Source organism: Octodon degus, unplaced genomic scaffold (genome assembly GCF_000260255.1).
Source record: "Octodon degus isolate 3935 unplaced genomic scaffold, OctDeg1.0 scaffold00077, whole genome shotgun sequence".
Classification (NCBI taxonomy): Eukaryota; Metazoa; Chordata; class Mammalia; order Rodentia; family Octodontidae; genus Octodon; species Octodon degus.
The window spans coordinates 11,177,534-11,195,339 of NW_004524653.1; the positions used below are offsets into that span (position 1 = coordinate 11,177,534).

General features: G+C 54.0%; 1 protein-coding gene and 1 long non-coding RNA gene across 3 annotated transcripts in view; one reads left to right on the forward strand and one right to left on the reverse strand.

Annotated features, from left to right (window-relative positions):
• Nucleotides 1–603: 603 nt before the first annotated feature.
• On the reverse strand, nt 604–4,572 carry LOC111818032. The gene is made up of 3 exons (XR_002822107.1): nt 4,287–4,572; nt 3,203–3,294; nt 604–891 (listed from the first exon to the last, which is right to left on the reverse strand). It is a non-coding gene; the product is annotated as an uncharacterized LOC111818032 (long non-coding RNA).
• A 63-nt stretch (nt 4,573–4,635) lies between these two features.
• The window catches only part of Znf335 (zinc finger protein 335), a 21,192-nt gene continuing 8,021 nt past the window's right edge, over nt 4,636–17,806 (forward strand). For both annotated transcript variants that reach the window (XM_023720682.1, XM_023720681.1), the window contains exons 1-17: nt 4,636–4,970; nt 5,613–5,854; nt 7,386–7,626; nt 8,558–8,635; nt 8,850–9,155; nt 9,238–9,369; nt 9,559–9,705; nt 10,248–10,497; nt 10,588–10,765; nt 11,652–11,764; nt 12,680–12,698; nt 12,824–12,940; nt 13,021–13,097; nt 13,175–13,335; nt 14,074–14,306; nt 15,735–15,828; nt 15,915–16,009. In XM_023720682.1, the coding sequence (XP_023576450.1) occupies nt 5,663–5,854; nt 7,386–7,626; nt 8,558–8,635; nt 8,850–9,155; nt 9,238–9,369; nt 9,559–9,705; nt 10,248–10,497; nt 10,588–10,765; nt 11,652–11,764; nt 12,680–12,698; nt 12,824–12,940; nt 13,021–13,097; nt 13,175–13,335; nt 14,074–14,306; nt 15,735–15,828; nt 15,915–16,009 (2,433 nt within the window). In that variant the 5' untranslated portion in view covers nt 4,636–4,970; nt 5,613–5,662. The remainder of the gene's footprint in view (nt 4,971–5,612; nt 5,855–7,385; nt 7,627–8,557; nt 8,636–8,849; nt 9,156–9,237; nt 9,370–9,558; nt 9,706–10,247; nt 10,498–10,587; nt 10,766–11,651; nt 11,765–12,679; nt 12,699–12,823; nt 12,941–13,020; nt 13,098–13,174; nt 13,336–14,073; nt 14,307–15,734; nt 15,829–15,914; nt 16,010–17,806) is intronic.

Consider the following 17,806-nt stretch of genomic DNA (forward strand, 5'->3'; position numbering starts at 1 on the left):
GCTCAGAGAAGTGACTTGCCTTAGGTCATACAATTAATTAGTACTTGTGCTCTGACCTGGACTTGACCCAGTTCTGTCTCTCCCGCACAGTGTCACGCAGTACCATGACAACCCAACAGGAGTGGTGACCCTGTGTGACAAGTGAGGACGCTGAACTGAGACAGCTGCAAGGTCACGGAGCAGTAAGTGGGGAGCTCTTGGTCGGGGGGCAGGGCCCAAGGACGCTGTGTTTGGGGCCCAGCACTTCCCTGGCGCCCTACTGCAGCTCCTGGCCAAGGTTTGTCTCTGTGATTACATCTTGTCTTCTCAGGCAACCGAGCTTAGCAACACTTGCTTTCAGGCCAGCCTCAGCATAGCTGTCAAAGTCGTGGTCTTGGGCTGTCACTCAGCCTGTCTGGCCTCAGCGCCAGTTCCTGGGGCTCAGCTTCCCTCCCCTCGCCTCCGGGAGGAAGCCACGGCAAAAGAACAGGGGATGGAGACAGCCAGCCCGGAGTTCAAATCCAGCTGTAATGTTCACTTCTGTAACCTTGGGTGAATGTCCCTCCCTCCTGGAACTCTCATCACTTTTTTTTTTTTTTTTTTTCAGAACCGGGGATTGAACTGAGGCCCTCCCACTTGCCAGCCAAGCACTTAACCTACTGAGCCATTTCCCAGGCCCCTCATCACCTTTCAGTTAGGTATCATGAGGCACAATCTGCTTCGATGTGAGGGTCAACTGCAAGTGTGTCGAGTGCCTGGCACACGGTGTGGGCTCCAGACTCCTGTCTCCTCCTGTGCATGTGCTCACAGGCCAGAAGCCCCTGCCTTCACTTCCAAGATAGCCCCTTAACCTGTGTAAGACGTCCCAGGGACAGGGTTGGGCTGACGTAAGACACACATGTCCTGTGGTACCTGAGGCAAGGGGGGAGATTAAAAAAGCACCAAGCTTACAGTCAAATAACTCAGTCATCATTACAATAAAGATCTGTGGGGCTGGGGAGATGGCTCAGTAGAATAAGTGCTTGCCTGGCAAGCGCAAGGATCTGAGTTCAATCCCCGGTTCCGAAAAAAAAATAAATAAATAAAAAAATAAAGATCTGTCATCCACCTTGGTGTGCAAAACTGCGCTAGGTAGGCATTGCAGCTACCACAGGAGACAGTGAAGCAGACAAAAATCCAGTCTTCTGAGTATGGTGGCACACGCTTGTAATCCCAGCACTCAGGAGGCTGAGGCAGGAGGAGCGCAGATTTCAAGGTTAGCTAATTTATATGATGAACTCAAAGTCACCCTGAACTACATAGGAAGGCCTAGTCTCAAAAAACAATCAAGAGCTGGGGATTTAGCTCAGTGCCTGACTGGCAAGTGTAAGGTCCCAAGTTCGATTTCTGTACTTTTATTTATTTTTTGCAGAACAGAGCATTGAACTCAGATCCTTGCGTTTGCCAGTCAAGCACTTATCCTACTGAGCCATCTCCCCGGCTGTACTTTTTTTTTTTTTCTCACAAGAAAAAAACAAAGTACCTAATCAGCACTAAAGCACTTGGTACCTCCTAAGTGTTCAGTCAAGATTTGCTACACGATTATTAACTACTATGGGGATCTGGCCTGGACTCACAGACCTTCCTAATAGACAAACTATGATCTTGAGTTAGTTGCTTCTTTTCTGGGGTTCAGTTTCCTCACCTGAAAAATGAGAAAGGCCCGGCATGGTGGTACATGTATGTCTGCAATCCCAGCACTCTGCAAAGCCGAGGCTGAAAAACTATAAATTTGAGTCTTGCAAGACATTTAGCAAGATACTGTCTCAAAAATATAAAAAAGTAGGGTGTTAGCTCATTCAAAGGCTCTGAGTTGAATCTCCAGGACTGAAGGGTGGTGGGGGAGCCTGCAGAAAGTATTATCAGTCAGTTACCAAAAAAAATTCATAGTGGCACCTGTATATTCCCAGCACTCGGGAGGCTTAGGCAAGAGGATCACTGTGAGTTTGAGACCAGCGTGAGCTACCAAGTAAGTTCAAGGCCAGCCTGAACCGCAAAGCGATGAGACCCTGGCTCAAAAAGGCAAAAAGGAAAAAAGAAAAAGGAATGACGCTATGTTACATATAGGTAAAAATTCTCTAGGTTGAACATGATTGCTATGTTTATCTAAATTATACCAATAAACTTAATTTTTAAAAAGTATTTATTAGCAGTAGCACGTGAGAAATGGCACAACAATCTGAAATTATGGCGTCCAGGGCCAGACTGCTTGGTTTTCAACCCCAGGCCCATTCTTTATGTAGGTCCACGTCTTTACTGTTCTGTGCCTGCTTCTTCCAATGTAAAATCAGGACACTCAGCTCACAGGGTAGTTATGAGGATTAAATAAACTCATGCACGTTGTGCTTAGGACAGTGGCTGGCACAGAATATTTTTAAGTATTAGAATTACTAGCCAGGGGGCGGGGGAGATGGCTCAGTAGAATAAGCACTAGCCTGGCAAGCGCGAGGGCCCGAGTTCAATTCCCAGTTCCTAAAAAAAAAAAAAAAAAATTACTAACCAGGGAGATAGCTCAGCAGCATAGGCACCTACCTGGCAAGCACATGGTCCTGAGTTCAGTACCAAAAATTAATTAATTAAGAAGTAAAATAGAATTACTGAGCACACTTCACAGGGTATGTAAATTCCTCCTAGCTCCGGAATTGGACACACCCAAGCCCACCTCCCATCTCCACACTCTAGATGTATAACCCTAGATAAGTCGCTACTCTGGCCTCGCTTTCTCCTCTAATGTGGAAATGGTAACCCTGCTTCCTTGGGACACCAAGGTGTACACACACTGCCTGGTGCGCCTGCTGTTTCCCCCTGGGCTCCTCTCCTGTTTTTTTGGTCCAGTGGTCCACGTTACCATCCTTCTGACCCAGCATTCCTTCCTTTATGCTTCCAGAATATTTTCCAGCGTCATGATCAATTGGGAAGAACCCTGGATTAACAAGTCAGAAAACGTCTCTGAGTCACTGAGTACCCCAGGGTGGTCTCGAACTCACTGCCATCTGTCTGCCTGTCTCCCGGGTGCTGGGATCACAGGCGTGCACCCCCCACACCCAGTTTGGAATTGAAGGATTCTGATAATTCTCCAAGGAGCCATGAGATCCCTGGCCATGCACTTTCCCACTCTGGCCTCCTCTCTTGCTCCATCGTGACTGACACTGCTACCTTCCACGAGGTATTCTGCAAGACTGACCTGGTGGCAGATCTGAGTCGGCCTGGGGAGGGGTGCTCTGCTGGTCTTTGGTCAGAGGCGGATGTTATCCCACAGGCCTGGCGTGCGGTGGGCTGAGTGGAGCATGGGACTGAGGAATAGGGTCCGCAGCGGAAAACTGCCTCAGCATGCAAAGCCAACCTGTGGGACAAAAGCCCTCAACCATGCAGAGGCTTCCTCTCTGGTCCCCTTACACAAAGGGGAAACCTGCGAGAAAACTTCACTTTGAAAAGGCCCTGAGAAGTCTTTCATGCGCACTTGTGCATGCAAACAACTCAAAGCACGCTTTATTCTTTCCAGTAGGCTTTTCTCTAGAGGAATTCTCTGAGCTGCTTCTCCCTGGAGTGTGAAGCAGCTTAGGCAACAGAGACTTAGGAACAAAACCAGCGCACAGGGGCTGGAGAGATGGCTCAGTGGTCTAAAGCACCTACTTGAAACAAGCTTGGCAAAGCACAGGGACCTCGGTTCATCCCCAGCACCACATGCCAGCCAGCCCCGCCCCCTGGTGGGCTGAGCTGGCCACACACACACACAATAAATAAATGTAATAAATAAAAATAAATAAATAATTAAAAAAAAAAAAAACCAGCGCACATTATTCTCTCTAGTGTTTTCTGGCACAAAACGATTTTAAATAAGTAAGTAAATAAATAAATGGCTGACGAGATAGCTCAGAGGTATTGGGACCCGGCTGCCACGCACAGGGACCAAAGTTCGATCCCTGGTCCAACATGCGGTGCGCATAACCCGGTCCCATAATCGGGCGTTGTGGCGCGTGCCTGTAATCCCAGCACTCAGAAGTTGACAGTAGGATCGCTGCGAGGAGTTCGAGACCAGCTATAACCTTGAGCACAAGGCCGGCCCAAACTGCATTGTGAGACCCTGTCTCAATAAATAAAGCAAGCAAGCTTCAACAGATGACGTTTCGTTCGGTCATGGGAGGGAGCACTTATTTTCTGAAAGTCTGAAGACTTTTTTAAATACCCCACTGTCTACAGTGAATGGACGGCACACAGGGAAATCTTGACCCGCAGCCTATTAATGTAACGAATATACGTAAGCTCACCAAGAGCTCGCAGTAGCCCTGCGCCAAGTCCCTGACTCCGACCATCCGACCTTGCCTCCCGCATGGCTTTGAACCAGCCTTTCCTGTCCTGGAGCCCGTTTTCTCATCTGGCCCACTCCGCTAGCAAACATGAAACCTAAGCGAGGAGGATTCGCTCAGGCTCAAAGAGAGCGTCCAAGAATCCGTAGGAAGCCAGGTGAAACATTACATTTACCCCTCTTCCTCTGCCAAGATTAAATCCACCCCAACCCGAGGCTTTCCGCGGCCGCCTCGGGGGGCGTGACCACAACGCCCAAGCCACGCCCCGAATGCCCGAAGCCACGCCCCCGGGGAGCGAGCAGGCCTTCGCCGAGCCCCACCCTGCGGCCCAGAAGGGACCTGTAGTGATGTCATAAGCAATTCCTATGTAGCCATCCGCCAAGAGAGAAAGTAGTCCCCAACTCCAGCGAGTCCCCTCGTCTATTCTAGGCAAAATATAGAATTTTAGGTTCTCTCTGGACAGGACTATGGTTCTGAGGTCTCGGAGAGCCCTTCCGGAACGTTGGAATTCTGTCTTTTCCTGGCGTGGCGGTGGAAGTAGTCCCGGCCTACGGTAGACCGATAGGTTCCTCCGCCGCGGGGAAAAGAGGATGGCGACCTCGTCGATGCCGGAGTCGGAGAGAAACGCGACCAAGAAAGCCTCAGGTAAAGGTCGGGTAGCCTCGGGCTGCCCCACCGCTCTGCGCCATGGGGTAGAGCCACAGTGCGGGGATCCCCGGCAGTGACAGGGAGGGGCCGGCGGGGCTGTCCGAAAAGGGCCCTGGGGTCCCAGGCCCTTTAGTCGCTCTCGCACTTGCCTGAGCGGAAACCCGGCGCCACCACAAGATGGCGTCGGGCCTGGAGCGCAGGCAGCGCCTGGGACAGCCCCGAGTTACCAGGCCCCGAGACCGTCTCAGTCAGCCCCCTCCGCGGGGAAGCAGGGGAGGGGGGAGCGAACCGGTGACCCAGGGGGCCTGTGGGCTGTACCACCGTCCCTTTGCCCGGGGGGACTCGGATTCCGAGGGGCTGAACCACTTTACCCAGAGGGGGTCCACAGTTGAACTAAGTGCAGACGGGGAAAGGGCCAAGATTGCCCGCCAGCGACCACCCTCCCGGGGAAGGCCCTAGTCTGGGAAGCGAGGCTTCCGTCCTCTTCTGGGAGCTTCTCTTTCAATACACGAGGGAGCCCCTCACTGTCGAAGACTCAGTCTTTGCATCTGCAAAATGGGCTCAAGGGTTCAGCTGCATGAGTTTGGGTTGCCAGGGAAGTGGCCCACATGTTCCATCTCTGATCACCTCTTCTCGCAGAGTGAAAGCCCCAGACCCTGCACCTTCCTACCAGGCGTTCCTCCAAGCCGATGGAGGAAAACGAGGTAGAGAGCAGTAGTGACGCAGCCCCACGGCCTGAGGAGCCCTCTGAGAGCGGCCTGGGTGTGGGCACCTCGGAAGCTGTGTTAGCCGACAGCAGCGACGCCGCGACCACCCCGGGGCTGGTGGAGGCCGATGTCTCTGGAGTTGTGCAAAGCTCAGGCCGCGGCAGCCACTCTCTGGTATGGACTGGGCTGGACGGCGTCGAGGGAGAGGGGGCTGGGACCCGGGCACGGTGTCCTGCAGCCGAGGGGAAGCAGCCAGCAAGGCTTGCTGCTAGCTAATGTTGTTTCTGAGCCAGGCACCATGCCAAACCCCTACAGGGATTTTCTCAGTCAAGCTGCGTACCTTGTAAGGCACCTACCACTTTCCCCCACATCTTATAGGGGAAAGGAAACCAAGGTGGGGCGACCGACAGCATTCTATCTAGACTTGGTCTCACCCGCTACCCTGGCCTGTGTCCTCACGATTTGAGAGGTAATGTCCAGATTCAGGCCTTCGCCCCGCCTCGAATTTATGAGGAGTGCACTTTGAGCGTAGTCTTCCAGTCTGTGAGCTGGGGCAGGCGAGTCTGCTTCCCCGGGGGCTCCCACCTGACATCCTTGCGCATTCCTGACCCTGCCACTTTGGAGGTCTGCAATCTTAACCAAGCTACTCATCTGAAAAGAGGACTCAGGGATGCACTTGCCTTGTAGAATTCTTGGGGTTGGATGGTGTAGCATCTGCAAAGTAAATCAAACTAGCCAGCACACAGTAAGCATTCAAGTATTTTGTTATCTGCAAGGTAATGTCCATTTTTAGAATATCCCTTGGTAGGAGTGCCCTACTGCCCTCAAGTTGGGGCCCAGAGGTTTTCTGAGGTCATCAGTGGTGCCTACTGTGTGTCCTGCTCTGGGACTGGAGATACAGCAGGGACAAGACAGGTGTGTTCCAGGCTGTTGGGGAAAGTACTGTGTGCATTGGGGACACTATGACACAGGATGCATCCTATGGGCTTCAGGGGTAGGGGGCAGACAGTCTCAGGAGTTACAGACCACCTCACTGTCCTGCCTGTGAAGTCCTTATTTGGCCTTGGGGTCAGGGTGGGCTTCCTAGAAGAGGTACAGGCAAAAAGAGATGAGATGCCAAGTAGCCAGGCGTGGTGGTGCCTTCCTGTAATCCCAGCACTCAGGAGACTGAGGCAGGAGGATCCTTTCCCGTTCAAAATGTTTCAAGTTCAGCCTGGGCTACAAAGTGAGCTCAAGGCCAGTCTGAGCTCCATAGAGACCAAAAAGGGCTGGGGACATAGCTCAGCAGCATAAGCACCTGCCTGGCAAGCACAGGGTTCCAGGTTTGATCCCCAGTACCACAAAAAAATTTAAAAATGCAAAAGTAAAATAAAACTTTAAACAAACCAAAAAAAAAAAAAAAAGGCGGTGAGAAGGCTGAGGATGAGTTGGAGATAAAAAGAATGAATTTTACCAAAACCCAATAACGATAGTTTCCTTTGGCTACGGTGCAGAATATTTAGAGTTCTCTTCCCTTACTCCAGCACAGCCCCTGACCAGAGCCAAGCACCCTGGAGGGGTTTTCTTGGTGGACTCTTGACTGTTTTTCCCACAGGCCCTAAATGCACCGAGAGCGTGGGGGGCTCCGCTCCTGAGTGCTGCTGCTGGAGAGCCCCATGCACCCCACTCCACTCCTGAGCCATCTCCCCCATTTCTTGCCTCTCAGGAGGAGGTATCAGAAAGCAGCTCGAGCACAGACGCTCTGCCTCATGGCTACCTGCCGGATTCCTCTTCCGTGTCTGGTGGGCCGCTGGCAGGGCTCCCCGGAGGCCCCCCGGCACTCGTGCACTCCAGTGCGCTCCCGGACCCCAACATGCTGGTACCTGACTGCGCAGCCTCCTCCTCGGACCTGGGCTCCGCCATCGACAAGATCATCGAGTCCACTATCGGGCCTGACCTCATCCAGAGTGAGTTGGGAGAGGGATGCAGGGTCACCCCCAGGGGTTCCCCATAGAGTCGGCAGCCAGCTGTGTGAGTGCAGGCTCAGAGCCTTCTCATGCACATGTGTTTGAGCCGAGACTAGAACCCGTTGCAAAGGTAAACAACAGGGCTCAGTGATAGAGTGCCGTGAAGCTCTCTTCTTATTTTTTATATATTTAGTGCTAGGTCTACAGACTCTGACTACACAGATCAGACTTACAGTGATCCTCCTGTTTTCAGCCTCCTAAGCACTGGGATTACAGGTGTGTGCCACCACGCCCAGTCTCGAATGCTGTCTCAGCATGCTCAGGGGGTGGGGCCAGCGTAGCATGCCAGGGTCCCTGCATCTGCCTAAGCAGATGCTTTAGTTTGCTGAGCTATCTGGCCAGTCCTTGCGGTAAAGTTCTTTTTTTTTTTTTTTTTTTGTGGAACTGGGGATTGAACTCAGGCCCTTGCGCTTGCCAGGCAAGCATTTATTCTACTGAGCCATCTCCTCAGCCCCACAGTAAAGTTCTCAGCACTGCACCTGTGGTCAGTAATGGAAACAGCTGCCTCTTACCTTGTGCTGAGGATGCTTCTAGACTCATACACATAGGAGCACCTAAAGCCTATCTGTCAATAGTGAGGTATGCAGAGACCCCAGCACCTCCCAGAGCATTAGAGCCATCTTGGAAGCTATCCTTAAGAAAGCGGAGCAGGGGCAGTGTAATGACCCTGAGAAAGTGAGAGAGGGAGGAGGACTTCCCAGGCCTAGCAGTGAAAGGTCAGGCAGCCGGGAAAGCTGTGGCATCCTGGAGACTGGGCTGTGGGGCTCAGGGTTGATGAAGCTGGTTGCCACTTGCCCCTTGGGGCCCATGAATGTGGGTCTGCAGTGGAAGCCTCCTGTCAGGGCATGACCCTCCACCCACCTGCACCCAGGTTGTATCACGGTGACCAGTGCTGAAGATGGTGGAGCAGAGACCACACGGTACCTAATCCTGCAGGGCCCAGATGATGGTAAGAACCCCAGGGCTGGACACAGGAAGCCCTGAAGTAGGCAGGAGTGGAGAGGACAGGTTCTGCCCCCAAGCTCCCCATGCAGTCTGATAGGTGATCTGCTGCTCTGGGCCTCAGGTTTCCTTGCTTGGCAGGGGGGCTCTTGTGGGAAATTTGGTTGGTTCTGAGATCCCACCTTCTGCTTAACTTCCGCAGTCCTCTCTCCTGTCCCCAGGTGCCCCCGTGACATCGCCAATGTCCAGTTCCACCCTGGGCCAGAGCCTGGCAACCATCGAGGCTCTGGCTGATGGCCCCACGTCTACATCCATGTGCCTAGAGCCGCCCGAGGAGGTGCAGGGTGGGCCCAGCTCCCTGGCACAGGCACCTCCAGCCTCTGGCACCGAGGAGCTGGACCTGCAGAGCCTGGAAGCCATGATGGAGGTGGTGGTGGTACAGCAGTTCAAGTGCAAGATGTGCCAGTACCGGAGCGGCACCAAGGCCACCCTGCTGCGGCACATGCGGGAGCGGCACTTCCGCACCGGTGCGAGATGGCAGCCCCTGCAGGTGGGATAGGCTGGGGCCTGGAGCCAGACCCCACGAGCTTGTCTTACCCTCCCCTGCAGCAGCAGCAGGAGCCAGTAAGAAGGAGCGACAGCGCAAGAGGGACTCCTCAGCCAAGACCCAGGAAGAAGAAGGGCCAGAGGAGGAGGAGGAAGATGACATTGTGGATGCTGGTGCCATCGATGACCTGGAGGGTAAGTCACCGTGGTTCCCAGGCATCAGCAGTACTCGCTGAAGGCCTGCTGGCCCATGTGGAGACAGGCACCCGGGAGACGTGGTATCCACTGGCTGGGTCGGGGGCCTCTGCTTGGGAAAGCAGGCAGGAATGGAAGTGTGGGCTGGAAGGGCAGGTCAGCCATGTCCCTCTTGTGCTGGCCCTGCAGAAGACAGCGACTACAACCCTGCTGAGGATGAGCCCCGAGGCCGGCCGCTGCGGCTCCAGCGTCCCACCCCCAGCACCCCAAGGCCACGAAGGAGACCTGGCCGGCCACGGAAGCTGCCTCGCCTGGAGACCTCAGACCTCCCAGACGGTAGGCTGTGGTCCTAAGAGGGTCCTGTGTGGGCAGGGCGGGCATGGCCTTCCTCCCTGCACTTCTGGGGCCTGAGCGGGCTGTGCAGAACACCGGTCTCAGCCAGCCTGGCTATGGGCTTGAATGTCTGGTTGGTGCCTCATGACGAGTGGGGGCTGGGCGCTCTGGTGCATGCCTGTAGTGCCAGTTACTTGGGAGGCTGAGGCAGGAGCATTGCAGATTCAAGAGCAGCCTGAGCAACTTGGCGCAAGATCCCACCTCAAAATAAAAATGGCTGAGGACGTAGCTCAGTGGTAGAGCACCTCTGAGTTCAATCCCCAATAATGTACAAACCCCAGTAGCAACATAGTAGTTGTTAGATTCTGCGGTCTTTTTCAGAAGCACGTGCTGAGCTGTATGCATGGAAAAGCACGCTCGTTCCACATAGGGCAGTCAGGGCCCCTGAGGTGCACAGACACCCAGCTGAGAAATGCTGTCACTGCTGCTGTCCAGGGAGGCTCATGTCTGTCCTGGACTGATTGTGCCCTGCTGGCCTCTCCTAGGTGTGGAGGAGCCTCTTGTGAGTTCCCAGAGTGGAGAGAGCCCCACAGAGCCACAAGATCCTGAGGCTTCCAGCTCCTCGGGCCCTGGAGGCCTGGTGGCCCTGGGCAAGGCTGGCAAGGGCCCCATAGAGTCCGGTGTGAGTCAGTCAGACTCGGAGAACACTGTACCCTCCTGCCAAGAAGAGCCTGACGCCCCACCCCGCCGCCGGGGCCGACCCTCCAGGCGATTCCTCGGCAAGAAATACCGCAAGTATGGGGGCAGTGGTGAGGGCTAGGAGGCCGGCGGGTGGGCCACCGGGAGCCCCAGCCTAGCAGTCTCTCCCACCATGCCTCATGGCAGGTACTATTACAAGTCGCCTAAGCCGCTTCTGAGGCCCTTTCTGTGCCGCATCTGTGGCTCCCGCTTCTTGTCCCATGAGGACCTGCGCTTCCATGTCAGCTCCCATGAGGCGGGTGACCCCCAGCTCTTCAAGTGCCTACAGTGCAGCTACCGCTCTCGCCGCTGGTCCTCGCTCAAGGTACCGCAGGCAGGAGGGCAGGGGGGCAGGAGGGGGCCACTGGGCACCAGGCACCCTGGCCGTCCGCACCGGTGTGGAAGAATTCACAGTTCTTTCAGCCACACTGAGGTGTGAGAGGGTCTGCAGAGGGCTGCCCCAGGGAAGCAGAAGTTTGTGGGGTGCGCAAGTGAACCCCATTTTTGAGGATGCAGTTCATGTGTGGACATCATAGATTTGCTTGTTTGGCACCACCATCTGTCAGTGAAGGCAGCATTGAAGCCTTCCAGCAGGTGGCAGTAACACCTCAACGAAAGGTCTCCTTTTCCTCCTGCCAGACATGTGAGGGGGCCTGCGGCAGCTTCCTGTCCCTGTTTATGCAGGAGGCAGACAGTGTCATTCTCATGGGGCCCAGCAAGGTTGGAGATGCCCATGGAACCATTTTCCTGACCCAGACAGCTGCGGCTTGGCCCAGCTAAGAAATGCTCTGCCCGGGAAGGGTCCCTCCGGTGCTGGTGAGCACCAGGTACTGTCTTTGCACTCGGCTTCCTCCCACTCAGCACTCTTGGTGGCCTGGAAGTTGTTCTCTGGGCTGCGCCAGCGAGGTGCTGGGGTTGGGGCTGGTGTGTCCCTGAGCACCATGGGAGCAGTGTGGGCAGAGGAGCCACGCTGCCTGGCTACTGCTCCGCACTCTTATACTGTAAGGCCTCTTCACTCTCGACCTCAGTTTCCCTTTTTGAATAGTGAGCCAGCACAAGGCACAGCTCAGAGAGGCTGCCCTCACCAAGGAGTCCCCAGCCTCTGCAGGCACCTTGGGAAGGGTCAGACGTCTGTGCTCTCTGTCAGAGGCACAGGCGGGTCGGGTACAGGAGGAGGCCAAGCCCTAGCCCACTCCCTGCCTCTCTACCAGGAGCATATGTTCAACCACATGGGCAGCAAGCCCTACAAGTGTGACAAGTGCAGCTACACCAGTGTCTACCGGAAGGACGTCATTCGCCATGCAGCCGTGCACAGCCAAGACCGGTCAGTGGGTGTGGGGCAGGACAGGGGAGGTGGGCCCAGGCCCAGTCAGGTGGCCCAGAGCAAGCAGGCACAGGGTTTCCAGGCCCCATGCAGTCTCTTCCTGGCTGCTAGCTTTAGTTTCTCTTCGGATAATGAGACAGCTCTTGAGGGGGCTGTGCACCTCAGGTTCCATAAGTGATCTGTAGGTTCTGTGCCCTCTGAGTCCCCACCCTGTCATGGTCCCAGGAGCAGGCTTCAGTCAGGGCAGAGCAGATGTCCTCAGCAGCCTGTCGTCCCTCACTGAGTCGCTTAGGTTTGCAGCTTTGTGTGAGCAGAGGTTGGTAACAAAGATCAGCGTTGTTGGATCCTGGAACCCTGGCTCCAGCGGGGTTCATGGAAAGGCCAGGTTTCTAAGATACGTGAAGATTTTGTGAAGGCAGGCAGGGAGGGAAGGAAGTCAGTCCAGGTGTGGTGGTACATGCCTATAATCCTAGCACTCAGGAGACTGGCAGGAGCATCACAGGTTTGAGGGCACCCTGGACAACTTAGTGAGATGCTACCTCAATAAAATAGAAAGGGAATTCTGTAAGCCAAAGAGCTAAATATAGTTCCCTTTCCTGTGAGACTTCTTAGAGCCTTAATATGAACTCTTCTGTGCTGGAGAGAGAGGGAGGGAGGCAGGCAGACAGAGAGAAAGCGGGTTCAGGGACAGAGAGGACACCCCTTTCCCAGAGTGGGCAAGTGCAGGATGTGCCACTTACAGCTCTCTTGTCAGTGTGGTTCCCAGGAAACTCCTCTTGGAGAAACACTGGTCTAGAAAAAGGGGGCTAGGTGGGGAGTGGGTGCTCAGGGCTGAGACAGCGTCTGGTGGATACGAGAGGGTCTTAGGTGGGTTTGGGGAAGCCGTGGTTTAACTCCCAGGCCTTTCTTTCCCAGGAAGAAGAAGCCAGATCCGGTGAGTGTGGGGCCCTGGCCTGGGACGGGAGCCTGCCAGGAGCTGCTGACAGGTAGGGACTGAAGGTAAGGTCTTGCTGTCCTTCCTCCCTTCTCTTTATCTGGCCACCTCTTGGATCTTCCCAGACCCCAAAGCTGAGTTCTTTCCCCTGCCCTGTGTGTGGCCGTGTGTACCCCATGCAGAAGAGACTGACGCAGCACATGAAGACGCACAGCACTGAGAAGCCGCACATGTGTGACAAGGTGGGCATTGCTGCAAGCTGGCTGGGGCGGGCAAAGGGCTTCCCTGCGCAGCCCCACTAACTCCACCCTATGCCTCACAGTGCGGAAAGTCCTTTAAGAAGCGCTACACCTTCAAAATGCACCTGCTCACGCACATCCAGGCTGTCGCCAACCGCAGGTAATGCCCCCTCAGGCGTCCCAGGGGACGGGCACATCCAGCCCCCCACCATTGAACTTCCCTCTGGCTGCCTCCAGGTTCAAATGCGAGTTCTGTGAGTTTGTCTGCGAGGACAAGAAGGTGCTGCTGAACCACCAGCTGTCCCATGTCAGTGACAAGCCCTTCGAGTGCAGCTTTTGTCCCTACCGTACTTTCCGAGAAGATTTCCTGCTGTCCCATGTGGCCGTCAAGCACACAGGTCAGACAGGCTTACTGCAGTGCCGCTCCCAAGCCCTCGACTCTCCCTGTCCCCACCCAAGGCTCGGCTCTCATCCTCTTTCCCCTCGGAAGCCCTAGCCCTGCGAGCTGCAGAACAGGCCTCCAGGTGTGAAATGACAATTGTCATGAGCACCCTCTACCCTGAGTCCAGCTTGGGCTGTAGCTCCACTGTTCTCTGTCAGCACCAGGCCAGTCTCTTGTCTCCTGTTAACTGGCTTTAGTTTTGAAATGGGGAAATCAGCAGAGTCTGCTGGGTGGTTGGCACAAAATGACTTCCATGTTCCCGAGCATGAATGTGTTGGGCGCCAGAGTGGAGCTGAGTCTCACCTGGCCCCCGTGGCACAGGCAGGAGCAGCACGTATGCTTGGCCCATAGGTGGTGGTTCTTTCCCCTTTGGTGGCAGCCGTTAGTACGCATGGGGCGGGAGGTGGAGGGGGATAGGGATGGAGAAAGGGAGCCAGAGCTCTCCGTAGCTGATGGATTCCTGCCTCCCCGGGACCTGATGATTCAAAACCATGTGTAGTCAGGTGACCTGGAAGGAAGGCTATGGGTGCTGGGGTAGCCCCAGTAGTGCTCTTTCCCGCCTACCAGAATGGGCAGTGTTTGCCCAAGCATGGGAATGAATGGCTGGGAATGTGTCAGTGGAGAGCTGTCTGGAGTCAGGAGGGCTTCCTGGGGTGGGTGGTGAGTGCCAGCATTTTCCCATGTTCTCCTGCAGGGGCCAAGCCCTTCGCTTGTGAGTACTGCCACTTTAGCACGAGACACAAGAAGAATCTCCGCCTGCACGTCCGGTGCCGACATGCAAGCAGTTTTGAGGAATGGGGGCGGCGCCACCCCGAAGAGCCCCCTTCCCGCCGCCGTCCCTTTTTCTCTCTGCAACAAATTGAGGAACTGAAACAGCAGCATAGCGCAACCCCAGCACTACCCTCCACCTCCCCAGGACCTCCTGAGGTAGGCCTGGCCGGAGGTGGGCCAAGGGGCCCAAGGCTGGGCCAAGGTGACCATCTCCTAACCTTGGATCCTTTGCACATTGGGGTGCCACAAAATGATCCCTGTCCCTAGATTGTGCTATCTGAATCACTGATAGGCCAGTCTGCAGCCTGGGGTCAGGGAGACTTTTAGTGCTGTTACATAGAACAGACATACCAGTGGCTTAATTATAATGATAGATTATTATTCTCTTCTATAAAACAGTTCCAGTCCAGAGATGGTGTGGCAGTTCCATGGCACTCAGGCCAGGCTGTGTCAATATTTTGCCCAGTCCCCATAGGCTTGTAACTTCCATCTTTGTCGTCCCTTCGTATTGCAATGTACGTGCAACAGTAGTCTTCTCAGCTGCCTCCTAGGCAGCAAGCAGGAGGAAGAATTCAAAGGAGGTCTGCTCTCTACCCACCTAGCTTCCTCATGAACTGCTGGGCAGTTTACCTAGCAGAAGGGATGCTGAGAAATCCAGTCATATAGCTGGGAATGATGTCTCCTTTCAAGAAAATCAGAATGCTGTTAGCAAGACAAGATGTACTTAGGGTACAAAGCTCGCTTTCTCTGCCACATGAGCCCTGGAAATGACACGGCATGTGCATGAAACTCAGGCTCCGGATCAGACAGACAGGTTCAAGTGCTGGCCCTCCGAGGCAAGCCACTTCACTGTTTGGGCCTAGGAGGTTCCTCTGTAGCATTGAGCTGGTAAATATCGTGTGTGTGTGTGTGTGTGTGTGTGTGTGTGTGTGTGTATTTAACACAGGATTTATAGGGTCTCACTATTTAGATCGGATTTGTAGTGATCTTTTCAGCCTCCCGAGCACTGGGATTATAGGCATGTGCCACCACTCCCAGTCTCATTCAACATCTCAGTGGGCCCCAGGGGCAGGGCCGGCAAGGCACGCTGGGGATCGAACCCCGGTCCCTGTACCTGCCTAAGCAGGCGCTTTAGTCTGCTGAACTCTCTGGCCAGCCCTGGTCAGTATCTTGAAAAGTGCAGAGTGGTGCACACCTGTAATCCCAGTACTCAGGTTGAAGCAGCAGGGCTGCAAGTTGAAAGCAGCCTGGGCAACTTAGCAATATGTTGCAGGGCCCTGTCTCAAAAATAAAAAAAAAAAAGAAAGAAAAGAAAAAGAAAAAGAAATGGGCTGGTTACATTTAAGTTATCTTAAATGTACTGATAAACTTCATTTAAAAAAATAAATGAACTGGGCGAGTCACTGAGCATCAAAAGCCTGGATTTGAGCCCCAGTACTGCAACAGCAACAAAAAAAGTTTTTGTAGGTGGATATGGAGAGGAAATAGGCTGAAAGGTGGAAGATGCTGATGGGGCAGAGGGGCCTGGTAAGGTCCCTCGAGCCCGGGCCACCGCTTCAGGCTTGGCCATATCCCTGCCTGCAGCTCCCTTCAGAGGCTGTGCCTTTCCAGTCCCCTGAGACCTCCCCACTGCTCTGTTCCGACACCCTGGGTGGCGCCACCATCATCTACCAGCAGGGTGAGCTCTGGCAAAAGCTGGCAGATTGCAGGGGGGAGGCTGGTGCCCTTTTCCAGCCCCTTTTCAGCCACCCCCCTGCCCCTCAGGAGCTGAAGAGTCCACCGCGATGGCCACACAGACTGCCTTGGACCTGCTGCTGAACATGAGCGCCCAGCGGGAGCTAGGGGGCACAGCCCTACAGGTGAGCTGCCAGGGCCTCCTCCCCAGCCTGGCCACCTCACATACACGACTGCGGGGCGCGGGGGCCAGAGGCAGGCAGGGAGTCAGACCTCCCTCACCTGCAGGGAGCTCTAGTGGGGGTTGGGACTGTGCACTGAAACCAGGTGGGTAGACTCAGGATGGACAGGAAAGCAGGAGAGGGCCTGGGAGGTCGGGGCAGCTGAGGGTCTTGCACTTCACTCTCCAGTTGTTAGCAACCTCTGCTTGTAGTACATGCTGTTGCCCTGGCTCTTGAGCCCATTCTGTGGTTTACCTCCTTGCGCCGGGGCCCCCCTTTTCCTGTGCCCCCAGGATTGGAGCAAGCCTCCCACTAGCCAAGACACCCCATGCAGCTCGCAGACTCACAACCCTTTATCTTGCCCAGACCTACCAGTGGTCAGCAACCTGGGCCCAGGCACCTGAGGCCCAGAACCCCTGCAGCTTGTCATCTTTACCCCTGCCCTCTTCTACCCAGCTGCATCCCTGCCTTTCCTGCCTCGCATGTGCAGCCTGCCGGCAAGGAGGAGGAGAGTTGGTCAGCACCGCTTATGTGCTCAGCCACTTGAAAAAACAGCATGTATTTCAAATGAAAAATCCCAAGACTTAGAGCTATAACATGCTGCCTGCCAAGCCAGGCTGGAAACAGACTGGCATTGGACCTGGACGTTGTCATAGAATGTGCTTTATGCCTTTGGGCAGTATGCATGTTTTACATCCTTTGTTACATGTCTTTTACTTTCGCCTTTGACATGATTCTTAGGTCTCTCTAACCTTCGTTTCAAGATGATATAAACATTCATTTGCATTTTTTCCTTAGGGTTTCATTTTTTTACACTTAAATCTTTATCTGGAATTTATTTTTGGTGTATGTAGAAGGGGTCTAATTTTTTTTTTCCAAAAGTACTCTAGTACAATATAGTGTGTAATCTTACCCTAAGAATGGTTCCAGTTGGCCCCTGTGTCATATGCTAGATCTCCAGGTGTAGGCGCTCTGTCTGGACTTTTCTGTGCTGTCCAGTTGGTTTGTCTGCTGCTATCATGGCAAGCTCATGGGGTTTGTTTTGTGTTCTGATTACAAAAGCATATGCTGCAAACAAATGAAGGGAAGCTAAGCTGGGAACATTGCTAAGCACCTGCCTAGCAAGCACAAGGTCTTGAGTTCAATTCCCAATGCGAAAAGAAAAAAAAAAAAAAAATGAAGCTAAGCAGCACTCAGAGCTGCTGGTACATGCCTATTATCCCAGCACGCTGCAAGTTCAAGTCTAGCCTGGGCAACTGAGTAACTTAGCAAGACTCTGTCTAGAAAAAACAAAATCAGAGAACTAGAGGTGTAGCTCAGTACAAAGGCCCTGGGTTCAACCCCTAATACTGGAAAAATAGAAAAAAACGTGGGTAGGGGAAGAGGAAAGAGAAGGAAAGAATGTTCAGTACAGAAGGAAGTGATCCTTAGCATCTCTCCCTTCCCCTCAGATAACCAGTTAATAGGACAAGAAAATGTCTTCTGATTTGGTCCAGGCATGCAATAACACACCTCTGTCCTTTAAAAAAAAGATCAGGGCTGGCGAGATAGCTCAGTAGACCAAGTGCCAGCTTAGGCAAGTGCAGGGACCAGGGTTCAATCAATGGCAGCACGTGCTATGCGGGCCCTGCCCCCGGGCGCATTGAGCCGGCAGCTGAGTCTGGGCATAGTGGTATATGCCTGTAATCCCAGTGCTGGGGAGGCTGAAAACAGAAGGTTCACTCCGAGTTTGAGCTGTGTAGTGAGACCCTGTACCATTTT